Consider the following 15,058-nt stretch of genomic DNA (forward strand, 5'->3'; position numbering starts at 1 on the left):
AAGAGGAATCTGATGTAAATTCAGATTTCCAATCTTTGATCTAACCACGATTATGCTGATTTAGAATAATACAACTTTCAGAAGTGCAAATAAAGATAAAATAGGCATTTTAAAGCATAATATCAATTGATAGGAACAAACAGTGAGAGTGGGAGAATTGAATAATTATTTTTCACAGGTGTTTGTTTTTGGATCTTCCAAACTACATATCCCTTCACTGATTTTTCTTGTCAAAGCTAGTTTAATTTATTTTTTTTTCAGTTGATCAATGTGTAACGATATATATAAGTAGCTGCTAACATTGCTGTAAATTATAAGCAGTACAGCTTTCTTTTGCTCAAGTAGACCTTAGTGTCTTTGAAAATAGTATGCCTGAATCTCCTTTCTCAGTTAGCCTCGGACCAGAGTAAGTGTCCAAATGTTTTGCTGAAGTTCTAAGGCTGTTTGATGATCAGCTACTGCAAGTGTTCTCAGAGTGCAATTTTCTGTTAGATGAGGTAAATTTCACGGACCAAATTACTGATATGTAGATACTAACTTCATATTTTAAGGTTTTACAGTCCGTATAATTAATTATTTTAATATTTTTTTTTTCCAATCAGGAGGTAAGCACAAAGACTGTATCGCTGTGGTCCTACATAAACAGCCAGTTGGATGAGTTCACAAATCCTTTCTACGTAAACTATGAAAACCACGTCCTGTATCCTGTGGCCAGTTTGAACCACTTGGAACTCTGGGTGAATTACTACGTCCGATGGAACCCGAGGATGCGGCCTCAGGTATGTGCTTTCACATGACTTTTATAGTCAGAGATTTTTGAAAAAGAGAATTTTTCATAGTGTCGAATGCAGCTTTTGGTTTCAAAAGGGGCTCATCTGTTGCACATATTTCAGCTGGTAGGGGAAAAGGTGGTTTTTTCAAAAAAGATGCGAGATGTGTTCAAACTTGGTAAAATGATGTTTTCTTTAAAGTCAGCAGTAGAATAGCAAGTGACAGTATCACTTATTGGCTTGGGTAAAGAAGCAGATTAACAGTCTTTGTTGTCAGAAAATTACTTTTATAACACTTCTATAATACTTTGTAACACTTTTAAATACTTTTATTGCCTTAACCTTCTTGTAGAGTTTAGGGTACTTTTGTTTTTAATCATGTTTTGCCCTTTACCAACAATGATATAAAATACAGCAGCAGTTTCTGAAAGGATAGGACTCCATACTGACTCATTTTGTAGGCTCTCTAAACTTAGCATCACATAGGTGCTTGTTTTCACTTGACCTTTACGGATTCAAGCTGGCACGCTAAAGATTAAACACTCCCTATACATGCTCCTTGATTCATCCCATATTTGTTCTTACAAGTAATGTCTGCTATTCAGATAAATCTCTAAATCTCGTCAGACAAATACTCCATATGCTCTCATGCTTAGAAGTCTGAAGGAAGAACATTCAGTTTGTGTCACAGCCATAATATATCTGAGGGTGCTACACCATCTCTCTATTAAGGTAACTTTCCAAGGTACCCCCAAGCATATTATGATAAATTACCTGTATTAAGTGACCGCTCGAAAGCTGCTTTCATCTCCTAGCAGTTAGAATGAGACGTGAGTTTCAAATTTATTAGACATCCACAAGTCAGAGGGTGTTGTAAAAGATGATGTTCCAAGGTAAGTTTCAAGGACAGTTTGCTGGTAGAAGTCCAGGCATCTGAGAAATACCTTTTAAGGTCCTGGCTAAGCCTGGATCGCTTGCTTTCTCATGGAGGTGCTTCTCTGAGCTGCTTTGTTTCCCCTCCATGTTCTATTTTGGTTGATATAGTCCTATGACTGTTAGGTGCCTGTTAGGTGTTAGCATGTGTTAAAACTTGAAAGATGGTGTATTTTAATCGTTATGGGTTTAAAGTAAAATTGTCAGCTGCTTTTTAGCAGGATATCATCTTTCCCTTAGCCTGTTTGCTGAAAAACGTTTGCGTGATTTATGCACATTTTAGTATAATCAACCTGCAGCAGTGTCAGTTTATTACTTGTATTTAATTGAGATCTATAGGCCCTGAAAGCAAGCAAGCTTTGCAAAAATACAGGAAATCTAGTCCCTGTCCAAAAAGACATTAGGGTGGGGAAGAGATGACATAATGAGAAAATATCAGAACTGCCATATCCTTAGTGGCCAGCTCTGCTCACTGCTCTGGGAGAGCACTCTGCCCACTTCTGTTTGTGTGAGTCAGTGGTCTTCTTTGAGAGCAGGTCCCTCAAATCAGCAGGTTGAAGGCAACAAAATTTGATGATCCTGTTAAATGTCTTAACTTTACTGCCACCTTCTTTTCTTGAAGAACTAATACAATTCTTTCGACTACTTAGATCTACCATGTTAGCTTTGTCTTGTGGAGATACATTATGCCTTTCTTCTTGTCTCTGTCCTGAATTTATGTGATGTTTGTGGCAAATATTTGGAATTGTTCCACATCTACTTGGATAAATTTGCTGCAGAAATTACAGGTTTTTGTGGCAGGATTGTGTTCTCCAATCTAATTATGAAAGCACAAGCTCATGCAAACAAGTAAATAATAGTCTTTGTAATGACAATATACTGAGTTTGCTCTCTCCTGTATTTCCTTTGCCTACTGGCACACCCCGTCAGCCGATTCAGTAACATTCAGACCATTCCAGTAACAGCAAAAAAGGCAATCACCATTGTGACGCCCAGCAGGTCTTCACTTACCTTCAGTGAAAAGATTTCTTAAATAATCAGTGGATTTATTAAAAGAATGGGTATCTCCACCTACTGAGAAAAGGTGTTTTTTGTTTAATAACTTTAAGTGTGGTTCTTTTGTTTTTCAACTGGAATAAGAGAAAGTTAAATATTTAATGTTACTGAAGAGCTCTCTGATAAATAGCAATTCAACGCAACTTCACGTACTTTATCAGCACCATAAAACTTCTTTAGGAAACTAGAAAATGTTTATTGTTTTCTAGGAGCTCACCAAAAAGGAGAAATGCCTGATGATATGAGTTTAAGGGAAGATGAAGGATAGTCCTTTAATATAATCAGAGTGGATGTTCGATGCCCATTATCAACCGTCTTTATATCGTGGGAGAGGAAACACTCAAGAGCAAAATGGCATTTTTTGGTTGTGGCAATATTTTAGGTTTTCTAGTTTCAGCTTTATTAGTGATTGAAGGTTAAATTTTTAAGTGGACTGAGAGAAGTTAGTCATTGCACTTCGTTGACTGTTCTATTGGAAATGATCATGCATCATCTTTAGTTTTTTTATATGAAAATTACTGGATGCTAACTGGATATAAGCATTTATTTTTATTTTGTGTAGTCTGTCTCCAAATCTCTATGTCTCATCAGACCTCTGACAGTCCAGTAAGGTCTGATCATATTCGTCGTTGCACTAGGACATTCAGAGTTATTCTTATGGTTTTTAAGGAAAAGTTTGCTTATAATGATATATCTTCAGTTCTGTCCCAGTTTTGTGGGAGGCTGAATTGGTGGTTTTGGTGGTGTTTATTTGCATCAGGAGCCTCATTTTAGGATTACAGCTGTATTGCAATAGATGCTGTGCAATTAGGTGACACACAGTCTCCTTCCAAAGGGTTCAAAGCGCAAGTGTCTGAGAGGTGAAAGACATGGAGAATTCTAGGTTAAATGTGGACATCTCTTGTAGATTCCCCTTTTGCTAAACTGTGCTTCAACAAGGTCATTCTAATTCTTAAGTGAAATAAAATGTTCCTTGGTCTCAGTTTGGAGGTGTTACATCATTATTGACTTCTTGTCCCAAGAAAATTAGATAGATTTTAGTACTATCTTATTTGAGTTCATTGACTGAAAAGAGGTTTTTTTCAGATTTGCCCTTTCCTTGGGTTGAGAAATGTGTATTTGTGTGTGATTTGTGGAAGATAAGCTCTTTCGTTCTCTCATATGGAGGTGTGTGCTCAGTGGGTACAGGTGACCCTACTGGTCTGGAATAGGTAAGATTGTATGGTGCTTTTGAATTTTTTCAGTTAATGTCATGTATTTCTCTTCCCTATCCTACGTAGTCATTCAGACCTCTTCTTTACACTGGTTTGAGGAGTTCTTCATGCCAGATGTCAGTTGGTTATCTGCTTGGGCAACTCTGGAAGGTGGGGAGAACACAACAAATTATTTTCCTGAATATGACTTCTGCAGGAGCAGTACTTTTGAAATAAGATGGTCCTCTTATCATTCAGATATGCAGAGCATGAGTGAAAGTTCTGGTCCTTTCAATTCAAGCTGTGCCTTCCTATGTAAGAGGCAGGGAAAAGAATGTATTTTAGTCACAAAATTTAGGTAGCCCATTAGGATATGTTTAGTTGTTTTTATGCTTTCTGGGAAATTGCATTTTCACCCTTGGAGTACAGGGCTTAAACTTGTTTTGTTTTAATTGTTGGGGTTTTATTGTTTTTTCTACAAGCGCTGTTCTGGAAATGTGGCCATGGTGCTAGAGATAGTGTCATAGGAATCCCTATAAGTTTTTCAAATTTGTTCTTTTCGTTGTGTGTGTAGACTTTCATACAGAATATAAAGCTGGCACCATCTATAACCTAGAAATGCAATTCAGCTACTGGAATGGGATCATCTGCTAAAGGCAGTCTTCCAAGCTTCCATGAAAAGCCAGGGGAAGCCTGTTCATAGGTTAACAGTTGCCTTAAAAAAAAACGGAAAGGAAAAGGTAGGAATAAATAACTCTTTGTTCAGTATATACAGAAATGATCTGGAAAGCATATAAATAGGTTACAATGATTGCTGCTTTTTTTTTACACTGTGTATAGAATTGTAGAATGATTTGATGTGTTGAACAGTTGAGTGATTAGGTGTCAGCTGAACTTCAATGTCAATAAACACAAAATATTGCATATTTAAAAGAACAGATAAGATGCTAAGCGTCTGGAAAATCATTGAGAATGAACTGGGAAACGTAATTACTGAGATGCTTCATCCTGCACATAACAGAATAGGACTTACTGTCTGGCATGGGGGGTGTTCATATTATTCATTACCTGCCTTCAGTCAAATTGCCTATCTTTTTCCTTTCTGAGCATGTTGACATTGGTTGTAATGTTTTCAAAGCTCATACATGTGATTTAAGACTATTTTGTGGCAGACCATCATATGGCTCTGGAAACGCTTGGCATTGCTGGTCTGTGATCCATGGTCTCGAGTCCATCTTTTTGCATGAATGAGTGAGGCAGGAGATGTCAGGAGAAGGAATCACCCCGTGGGTTAGGTAGCTGCCTGGTGCCCTGGCTAAGTGGATTTCATTTGCATTCATTGCTTTCACCGCAGAGTTTCTTGTGAGACAAGGCAAGTTTCTTACAGCACCTGATAGTTTCTCTCTATCTGGGTGTCTTAAGTCAATATTTCCAGTCTGATTTCCTGCAGGTAACTTGCATCTGCAGATAAAACTCTCAGCCTTCAAATGATATGGAAGAAAATAAAGACTAACACTTATCCTGTGTGCTGAAATAATCTGTAGTTATTTAAGAAAAAGGAAAAAAAAGGTTGGTATCCTGTAATGAACACAGCATCAGGACATGCACGTACAGGGAGAAACTAGTACTGTACAAATAATTTTCATTTTTGGGAGTTTCTAATATATTTTGAAGAGCAAGCACTCAAAGCATTGCTCTAATCTATCAGACGTCTAAATCTAAATGGGCTGTAGGTTTTAACAAGCAATGGCATCAGCTTGTAGCCTGTAGAGTTTCCCAAGTCTGGAAATCTATGCGGTTGTTTGCAAAATTCTCTGTTCCAGTTCCTACATCATAGGAATCATCATTCCTGTTTGCTAGTCATTGCTTTTCCAGAAAGCCAGGGAGTTTTGCTTGGTTTCCCAGGAGCGTACCACTACAATAAGTGTGGAAGTATTGATCGTTATTGAAAACTGCTGTTTTCATCATTTGAGATTTCCTTTTTCTATGAGTATACTGTTAACTAGGTTTTAAAAGCAAGGCTGTCAGAGTTCCAGCTTTTGGTGAGGAGGAACAAAAAGCTCGAGTGAGAGATATTGTTGTCTTTCCAAAGCACAGAGTAGGTTTTTGAAAAACCGACAGTCTTAAGTCAAGCAATGAATTTAAAATAACCATTTTCCTCTGCAGCCTTTCTTCCCTGTTGCTAAAATAGATAAAGTATACTCGCTGAACAAGACAAAATGCATTTGCTGTTGAACGATTTTCATGTGAATGACTGTCCTTGAGCTAGTACAGTAATACACAGTAGATATCCATCCAATTAAGACTTGGCGGTACTATAAGTGAGTAGCTATTATAATTTCTTTTATACCTATCCTTGTGTTGACAAATTTTGCTATCCAAAAGCACTCCAGAATCCTGAAGGATTACTTGGGAATGAAAACCTGAAAATCAATACTGAAAGTGAACTGTAGCAATTCTGTGAAGAGAAAGGTTTGAATTTTTTAGGAAATGAAGCTATCTTATGTCTAGATGTTTTTTATGCATTGTAGTATGGATATTGTATAGCATAACTGTAGTTTCTGTGTGAGCATAATTTAAAAACCCCAGCTTTATCTTTCCTCAAGTCCTCACCCAGCAGGAATAATTTATTGTAACTGTGAAGTGGTGTGTTCTGAGAGTTCCAGTACACCAGCTTCTGCTTTTGATGTACGTGTGGATAATTCAGTTTAAAAAATTGTTTCGTATCAATGGTATTTCAAGCAATAAAGAATATTTCTTAAGCAGCGTTCTAAGTATTTTTCACCTCATTATAGGCAGTAGGTACCTTATCTGTAAGTATATGAAAAGTGTCTGCTTTGGAATCAAATAGGCAGCAAAGCTACCTAATCAGGAAAATAAAACCCAATCCATTTTAACTGATCAGTTTGCAGGAAGCTGCAATCAGTTGTTTCCGAGTGAAGAACGCTGCTCGGCTCGCTCAATTTTGCAGCATTTTTCTGTTTTTTACTGGTTGGGGCGGGGATTCAAATATTGCAGGTATCACTAGGAGTGGGAGTATCCTGTCCAGTCTTACAGGGGAAAGAGTCTGCTCGTGCCAGGGCAAGGAAGCTCTCCGGGGAGATGGGGCAGGGGGCAATATCCTAGGTGAGGGAGGGAGGGGAGAAGAAGCAAGTAGCAGTGAAGAAGTGCAAGAGTAGAGGTAGATACAGGTGGATAGTTTGTATGAGGAGGGGGATCAGGTCCTAAATTTCATCATGGATGGATGCAGAAAATTTGGACTGGAAACTTAAAATAATGTTGAAATTGGCAAAAGTGTGAATTGTTACCCTTCTTACTTTCTGAGTCAATATTACAGTAGCAATTAAAAGGAAAACAAAAAAAAAAAAACTCTGAAAAATCTTCTCGAGGTGGAGGTGTTGCAGGTAAATTTTCCACTGGCTTTTACAGGGCCAGGTTTCTCTTTAATGCCTGGAGCAAGGTCAGACTTCCCAAGGATCTGGGCTCTTATTCCCACTACTTAGTGCTGCTGGCAAACTCCTGACTTGGATTACCAAGTGTTACCAAGTACCAATATTTACCAAGTCCCTGTGGGGATTGTATTGCTGGCTGTATTAGATGTAAATGCTGGGTTTGTTTTGGATTGATCAACTTCTAGTCTGCTTTTAGTGGATTTTTATGTAATTAGAGAAATCTAATTTTATTTCTTACAAATAGTTAAATGACAAAATATGTTGATGAGGTTAACATACCAAAATCTGTTAAAATGTGGTACATTCACCTTTATGTTTCTACTTTATTTTTTTACTGGAATATCCTGTTAAATAACAGAAATGAAATTTATCGTTTTTCAGCGCATTGAGGTAATAGTTTAACTAACATGTGAAAAACATCCTGACGACCTAATGGGCAATGGCCCAGCCAATTCTCCAGCCCAAGAAGGCTGCAGATGTGCTGGTGGGTTAGATTTTGTCAGTGTGAGCTTCCCTTGGAGCGTGGACAGAGCTGCCGGGGCCCTGGCTGTGGTGGCCGGGTGTTGCCTAGCAGCGTTACTGCAGCAACACGCTGGGAAGCTGCTGCTACAAAGGAGAGGATGCACACTTTTCTGAAAAAAAATCTGTTAGCAATACAGTGGAGTAAAGCAGCAAAAAATAACTTGAATGCAGCTGGGTGGTGGGTCCGGAGTCATCTTTTGAGCTTCCACTCCTAGTTTGAGAGGCAGGGTAAGAGAGCAGAAAACAGTATCTCTGCTGTCAGACTCCCAACAAATTCATCTCGGTCAAATCAATTATACGATTTCTTAACAAGACTGTAATAAAAGCTTGCCATGGAGACACTACTTGTGCTGTGCAAGTATACACTTCTAGGGTTAAGGTGGTAACAAGATCTTTTAATAAACGATCTTCTCCAAACTTCTTGTTCCTTACAGAATCTGTCACTCTTCCACTTCCTTTTATTCTCAGCGGTGAAAAAGTAAAGGAGAACCTCCTTCACAGCAAACCATTACAGGAGTTATTGTGAAGGTTGTTGGACCTGTTCCTTTCTGAAGGCTTTATTTGAGAGAGGAATCACATGCTGAAATATAATAGTGTGAAGTGACAAAAATGGAGATAGTTATCTGTAAGAATTTGCACAGGATGGTATGAGGAAATACTGGCAGCAACAGGTCTGCCTAGGAGTAAGTCTTTAGGAAATGTGGAAATGAACTAAAGGTTTTTATTACTATTACTGTTGTTGTTATTGTTATTATTTTTTTAATGGGTTTTGTGAAGCTGGTTCATTCTCTTATTCTTCCTCCTCCTTCCAAGACAGAAGGAGGCTTCCAGAAAGATGCATAATCCCTGCTCTATTTGATTCTCTTAATGATTTCATTAAAAAAAAAAAAAATACACATGACTTGAGGTCGAGGCATTTTCCCCCTGTTGGGAATCTTCTCCCTTTTCCTCTCTAGCACCGCTGTCTATCTTTTAATTCTTTTACATTTGAATTTGCTGCTTTTTTGAAAAAAGGGAACTTATAGTGACAGAATTGAAGACCTCTGGGGGAAAACACAGCTTCCTCATGCCAGGCTGATTTTCAAGTCTTCTTGTAAGAATTTATATATTTTTTACTATATCTTTCAGCTGCCTATACCACCTTTTTCTTACCCTGTGAGTATGTAATTCTGACATGGATCTTTATCACTAAGAGATCAGTTATTGTCAGCTGCTTGAAAATACTCTGAAGTTCTAAAGATTTCTCTAGACTGAATTTGACATGTTCTTTCATGACATTAAAGTACGTATTGGCAGTTTAGTGTGTGAAATCTATTTTTGGAATTTTATTGTTTTAAATCAATGTGCATCTACATGATGCTGTATTAAGTAAGAATCTTTTCCTGGGAAAGACTTGACAGTAGAAAACGATTTGTGTTTACGCTGCCGTATGAAATGGCATGATGATATTTAGAACTGTCTTGCAGTGTTTACTTCTAACATGAACTTATTGGAAGATGGCTAATATTTTAAAGGTGATGCTCTTTTTTTCCATGATAAGACCCTGCTCCGCCTTGTTCACAGCTTTGCTGGACTCTAATGATACGTATGGAGTCACCAAGTATGTGTGTCTGACAGAATTGTTTTGTAAAATTTCATCCAAGAAGGCTCAGTTGCTTATGAGAATGTGACTAAGAAAAATGTTTTCCCATATGAAAATATTGGTATTTTACACTTCTTTTGTTGGGCAAGGGGCTGTTTTTTTCTGTAAATATTACATCTCTAGGGCAAACATGAGGTTTTAGTAAGAGAGATTATGTTTCAGAAATGTGCCTGCTCATATCCTGGAGGAAATTCATCCAATTTGGAGGTCTGAGGCTGGAACAATCTCAGCGAATTCTCAAGGACCGAGAATAAATGAGAGTAAAAGGACTGAGAGATGTATTTGGTACAGAGTCTACGAGGGAGTTGTGATGAACTGGGAATAGGAACTAGGAGTGAATAATGCTCCAAGTGCTGGAGGTCTTTGCTTTCTGTTCAACCCATGGAATACAATCTGGGAAGGTAGGAGGGAGGGAGCACAGCTGCAGACAAAGAAAAATTGTCCCGTGGGTGCGGGAGCAGGATGCTGCTCTGGAGAAATGAAGTTTCTCCCTGCCTTGGCCACAGGATTCCTCTGTTGTAAGGGAGACACCTCGAGCAGAATGTGTGTCTGCTCCTTACTTACTGGGTGTCCTTACTGATACCCACAACGCCCAATTGCAGGATTACAAAGTTCTCTGTTAAAACAATTTGAGCTCCAAGCTATGCAAAATGAGGAGGTGCTTGCTTCAGAGCCATGTCTGTAAAAGTGGAGTGTTAGTACTCCCATACCTCATTAGGGTACTGCAGAAATAAATTTGTTTCTTGACATGAGATGAAAGTACAGAAAAGGAAATTTTAGCATTTTAAGTTCAGAAGAATAAATAAAGGATGAGGTCAGACACTGCAAAGAAAACTAAATATTGAATAACTGCTCACTAATTGAGTAGCATCAAACTGTGCACTGAATAATGACGACTAAAGGGGGAACCTGGTATTTTAATGTTTATTTAACCAACATTTTATACAGATGTACAGGAAGGCTGAATTGAGTTTGGAGAAGTAATCTTCATCCTGACACCTAATTTTTTGAGGGCACAAGTTTTTTGTGTGACTTGAATATACACAGACTTTGAAAATGCCATTATTGTAATTTAGTATTTAATATAATGTATTTAAAGGCAGTCCTGTTCTTTGAGACGCACGTGTGGGGAGCACAGCACTTGTGTCAAAGTTTGAGCAGGCGTCCTGTTGAATTAGGTTCTGGGGGAATGCAGGAGAAGGATTGAGATGTACAGCCACAATTTTCCTCCTTGAAGCACTTCACACACCGTGCTGAGTTCTGCAGTGGCTTTTGTGTGGTGTATCCTGAAAGGATTTGTAGTGGGTTCCCCAAAAGCCAGTTGTATGGAACTGATTTTTAGGAGTGGTTGAGCATTGTGCAGGAGGACACACCAGCTAATGCCCCTGTGAGAGGTATTTAAGAGAAATTGGCCTGTTAGGCTGAGTCATGATTAAGCTGTGCAGAAATCAGGTGTACAAATCTCCCGTGACCCAGGGCTTGCGTGACTAATGATACCAATGGTAAATCACTCTGTTACAGACCTAAGTGTTTCAGGAAAATGTCTTCATAGAGGAGAAATCTGAAGAGAGAGTGTGTGAGGAAGACATCTTTCACTTTAGGAAGGAATGAAAAATAGAAAGGGAGTGTGAATTCTAGGAAGTCTTGGTCTTCAGTGAAATCTGAATTTTCCATTGTGTCTATTACAGCATCTTGCACAAACTTCATCACCAGACTCAGTTTGCCATGTTTTCAGGTGTATACATTTTCTGTAGACCACCTCAGAAAAATGCGGTTGGCTTTCTGGTTTGTGTTTGATTAGTGAAGGAGGTTGTTGTCTGTAGATTTGTAGCCTCACTTGCTAAAGAGTTTGTATGGTGGCTACAGGAGAAGATTGGAAGCAGAGAAGGAATTCATTGCATGGCGAAGGCAGGGCTGTGGGGTCATGGGGAGCCTGACGGTTTGCAACAATTGTTCTGCTGAAGACTCAAAAAGTTATGCTTTTAAAATTGCTTTAGATGGCATGCTAGATGGATTGATGACTCTCAGGGGGCAGCACTTTGTGAAAAAACTGAAGTTTCTGTTCATGGGTTAAGTCACAAACAAGAAAAAAAGTGTATGTCCAAAAAGATGACCTAAACCAGACTGTTTGATGCTATTATATTATTTGAAGTTAGAACTAAAGTTAGAAATGAAATGGTATTTTCCTGTTCCAAAACATGAGTGTTAGATTTTGGAAAAGTCAAAATCGGATGCTTGGATTTTTGATGAACTTTCATTCAAAAGCCTGAATTCACAAAAAACATACATTGTGACTGAGTTGTTTGTTGAAGGCAAGAAGAGAAACCTGTTCTGTTTTTTTTAACAGCTTCTTCATGGCATGGTGTGAGAATTTCATGCTCAGGTGTGCCTCCCAGCCCTGTAATCACTTTGAAGCAGCAGGAGGTGATTGTGGGTGAAAGCAGTTCCCTGGAGCCTGGCATTCCAGAGTCCCGGGGTATAAATTACATACAATATCTTGCAATCCAAAGGCTTCCCATTGCTGCATTTCCCTGTGATTGTCTCACCAGCCCAATTAAATTATTTTCCCATCTCGCTCTTCCCCAAAGCTGGAAACAATTAGAGTTTATACAGGATAAAATAAATTAAAAGCAATTTACAGTCAAACTTTTTTGGCCTTTCTGTAGCATTTGGAAGGTGGGGAGGTCTTTTTGTGCTTGTCTGAGATAACAGATCCAGCTGCAAAAACCAGTGTGGCTTGCATCTTCCTTTGGCCGTGATAGAACTGAATGTTCCAGATGAGTGTGGGCAATGCCTAGAAGTCAGACGCAGAGAGCTGCACCTCTGGTGTTTTTTGGGCACTGTCAGACGTAGAGACAGAAACCTGAGCCATTTCTACGAAAGGTTTATCAGAGTGTGACTCCGGGAGGTCCACCACAAGCACAACTCTCTTGGCTGCTGCACTTTTCTCACTGACAAGCTGGAAGGGGTCAGACTCTTGGAAAGACGCCTGGTTAGAAGAGTAACAAGATGCTCTGCGTGGAGCCAGATTTGTAAACTCTACTCTCTTTACAAAATAATTTCTGTCCCAACAGGCAGGGGAACTAGTTCCCGGGAAAGGCATTTTAAGTTCAACTGGAAGTGTTACTGATAAGGGATAGGGGTGCAGTTATTGGAATATGTTCAATAGCCCATCGAGACCATTTGCAAACAGTCTTTTGAATAGGGGTCCTGCCAGTTGTGGTGTAAGAAAGGGACAGTTTGCTGACATGTTTCATTTCAAATGACTAAAGAAGCACTTTCCCTAATATTTGAAATACATAGGTATTGGACTCACCGTGTCACTGAAGGAAACAGTGGAAGCATTGCTTTAGAAGATAACTCAATATGAGAGTCAAAATAAGCCATTTCTTTTTTCATCTGGCAGGTTCCAATCCATCAAAATCTTAAAGAGCTCCTGGCCATCCGGGCGGAGCTTCAGAAGAAGGTTGAAGATCTGCAGCGGGAAGCGGCGACGCGATCCATTTCTTCCTCTTCTGATCGAGGTTCATCTCCCTCCCATTCAGCCACACCAGTGCACACCTCTGTGTGATATCTAACAAAAGCCATGTGAAAAAATTCGTCAGGTAACACAGAGAGGAGGGTGCGATGCTTTTCCCATCACAAAAGGATTGTGAGTGACTTGTAATTGCTATGATCTACATGCCTTACTCTGTGTCTGGTATTATCGTGATGAGGCCAAAAAGAGCTTCAATAGATGTGATGTATTTTCTTGTTGGCAGTTCCTACGTGTTTTGACATCTCTAGCTAAATCACCAATTGTGAAATTAAACTTTGTTTTGAACAACTAACAATTTAACCATCCTAAAAAGGAATCCATCTGCCAAGCAGACAGAAAAATGCCTCTCACGCTGCCTGGGGTACCATGCCTGGTTGAGAGCATCAGATTAAATGGCACATGATGCTTACACAGAACACAGAACGTTTTTCTGAATGGGAGCTCCTTATTTCACTCAGTAATATTATTTTTTATTTTGCTAGAGCATTTTATTTTTTTTAGGTAATTAATGGACTTGGAAATTGATTTTAAAAGAAATGTTTTCCAGTGTAGTCAGTTTTACATTTTGACTAAGTATGCCATTAAAAGTGGATGAAGTTAAGCTGGATTTATCAAGTACACCACACTGACGTGTATGATGTAATATATTTGGTAAAGCATGTATTTTAGGTTTTTTAATGCCTTTTGTACAAGTTGAAATAAAGTCTTTTGACTGTTTAGCTTATTGTTCAGTTTCAGCCTCCTGAGCAAGGGGTAAACTTATTCATGTCAAAGTCTTGTACAAAGTAAAAGTTTGTTTTCTAGCAAATGGTAATATTTGGGGTTGGAATGACACCCAGCTGTGTAAATTGTATAGTCTGTATAGCTCCACATTTTGTTAAGCATGTTTTGTTTTAAAGTGTACACACAAAATGCAAAGCTGTGTCCCTTTATACAGATGTATGTGATGTGAAACATATGCAAACTCCCGTGGTTTTGAGCTGTAAGTTCAGAAAATGGATCCTGCCTGTCCAAACTCTTTTGAAGACCTTAACTTGTAATGACTTTGTTTGACAAAGTTTTTAAATAATATGATCGTAATTGGTTTTCTTGAAATAAAGCCTCTTGGCTTTTTGTTTTTTAAATTGCTGCTAGCATTTTTTTCTGTAAAGTGAATAATTTAGTGGCATTTTCATATAAAATATACATTTCCAACTGTCTTTCATCTCCCCCCTAAAATATTCATATCGGAGAGATTTGATTTCTGTTACATCCAGCCTTTTAAAAAAGGATTCCGTGGCTTTCCTGGAAGGCCCAGAAACGGTGCATGCTGAAAACTTTCCCTGGATTGTTTTCCTTGCTGTTTTCGTGAGAATCTGGTTCTTCTCCTTAGGGCACTTAATCACTGCAGCTCTGCTTTTTGACTTGTGCTTGTGTTGCCCAAGTTCTGGTAGTGCGAATTAAGCCTCGTTCTTAAGAGCCAGTTGATTCTATATGCTGAACTGTGGTTTTTACTGCCTGTGAGTATTCATTTATTACTGCGCGTTTGTTCTTAATACGCGACGGCGCTTCCCTGTTTCTCTGCCTTCACGTGTGTAACGTGTAGTTAATGCGTAAGGAGAGCCATGAGCATTTCTGCAGCCTCAGCTGGAAAGGCAGATGTGCTGTGTCCAGTCTTACGAGTTTACTGTGCAGTGCAGGGTATTTCCACATGTCCTTTTTATTATCGTGAATGCTTTTTTTATAATAGATACTCACCTACCAGAACAAAGCTTAGGAAAACTTGCAGTGTTGCATCTCTTAATCGAGCTCAGGCTTTTTATAAATGGATGAAAGGTGTTTTCTTGTAAAAATGGTTCTGCTGAACAATACGCCAGCAGTGAATTTTACATTGCCAAAATATGTTGAGCTGGTATTGAATTAAACTCTTCCATACTTCGGATTTCCTTGACATTTTAACTGTATATTAAAGT

The 15,058-nt window shown here is 38.7% G+C and overlaps 1 protein-coding gene across 5 annotated transcripts in view; it reads left to right on the forward strand.

Annotated features, from left to right (window-relative positions):
• MTMR1 (myotubularin related protein 1) overlaps positions 1-14,230 on the forward strand; it is a 36,544-nt gene extending 22,314 nt beyond the window's left edge. For all 5 annotated transcript variants that reach the window (XM_014955227.1, XM_014955228.1, XM_014955225.1 and 2 more), the window contains 2 exons: positions 603-779; positions 12,975-14,230. In XM_014955227.1, coding sequence (XP_014810713.1) covers positions 603-779; positions 12,975-13,139 — 342 coding nt within the window. In that variant the 3' untranslated portion in view covers positions 13,140-14,230. The remainder of the gene's footprint in view (positions 1-602; positions 780-12,974) is intronic.
• The last annotated feature ends 828 nt before the right edge of the window (positions 14,231-15,058 follow it).

Source organism: Calidris pugnax, unplaced genomic scaffold, assembly GCF_001431845.1.
Source record: "Calidris pugnax isolate Ruff unplaced genomic scaffold, ASM143184v1 scaffold38, whole genome shotgun sequence".
Lineage (NCBI taxonomy): Eukaryota > Metazoa > Chordata > Aves > Charadriiformes > Scolopacidae > Calidris > Calidris pugnax.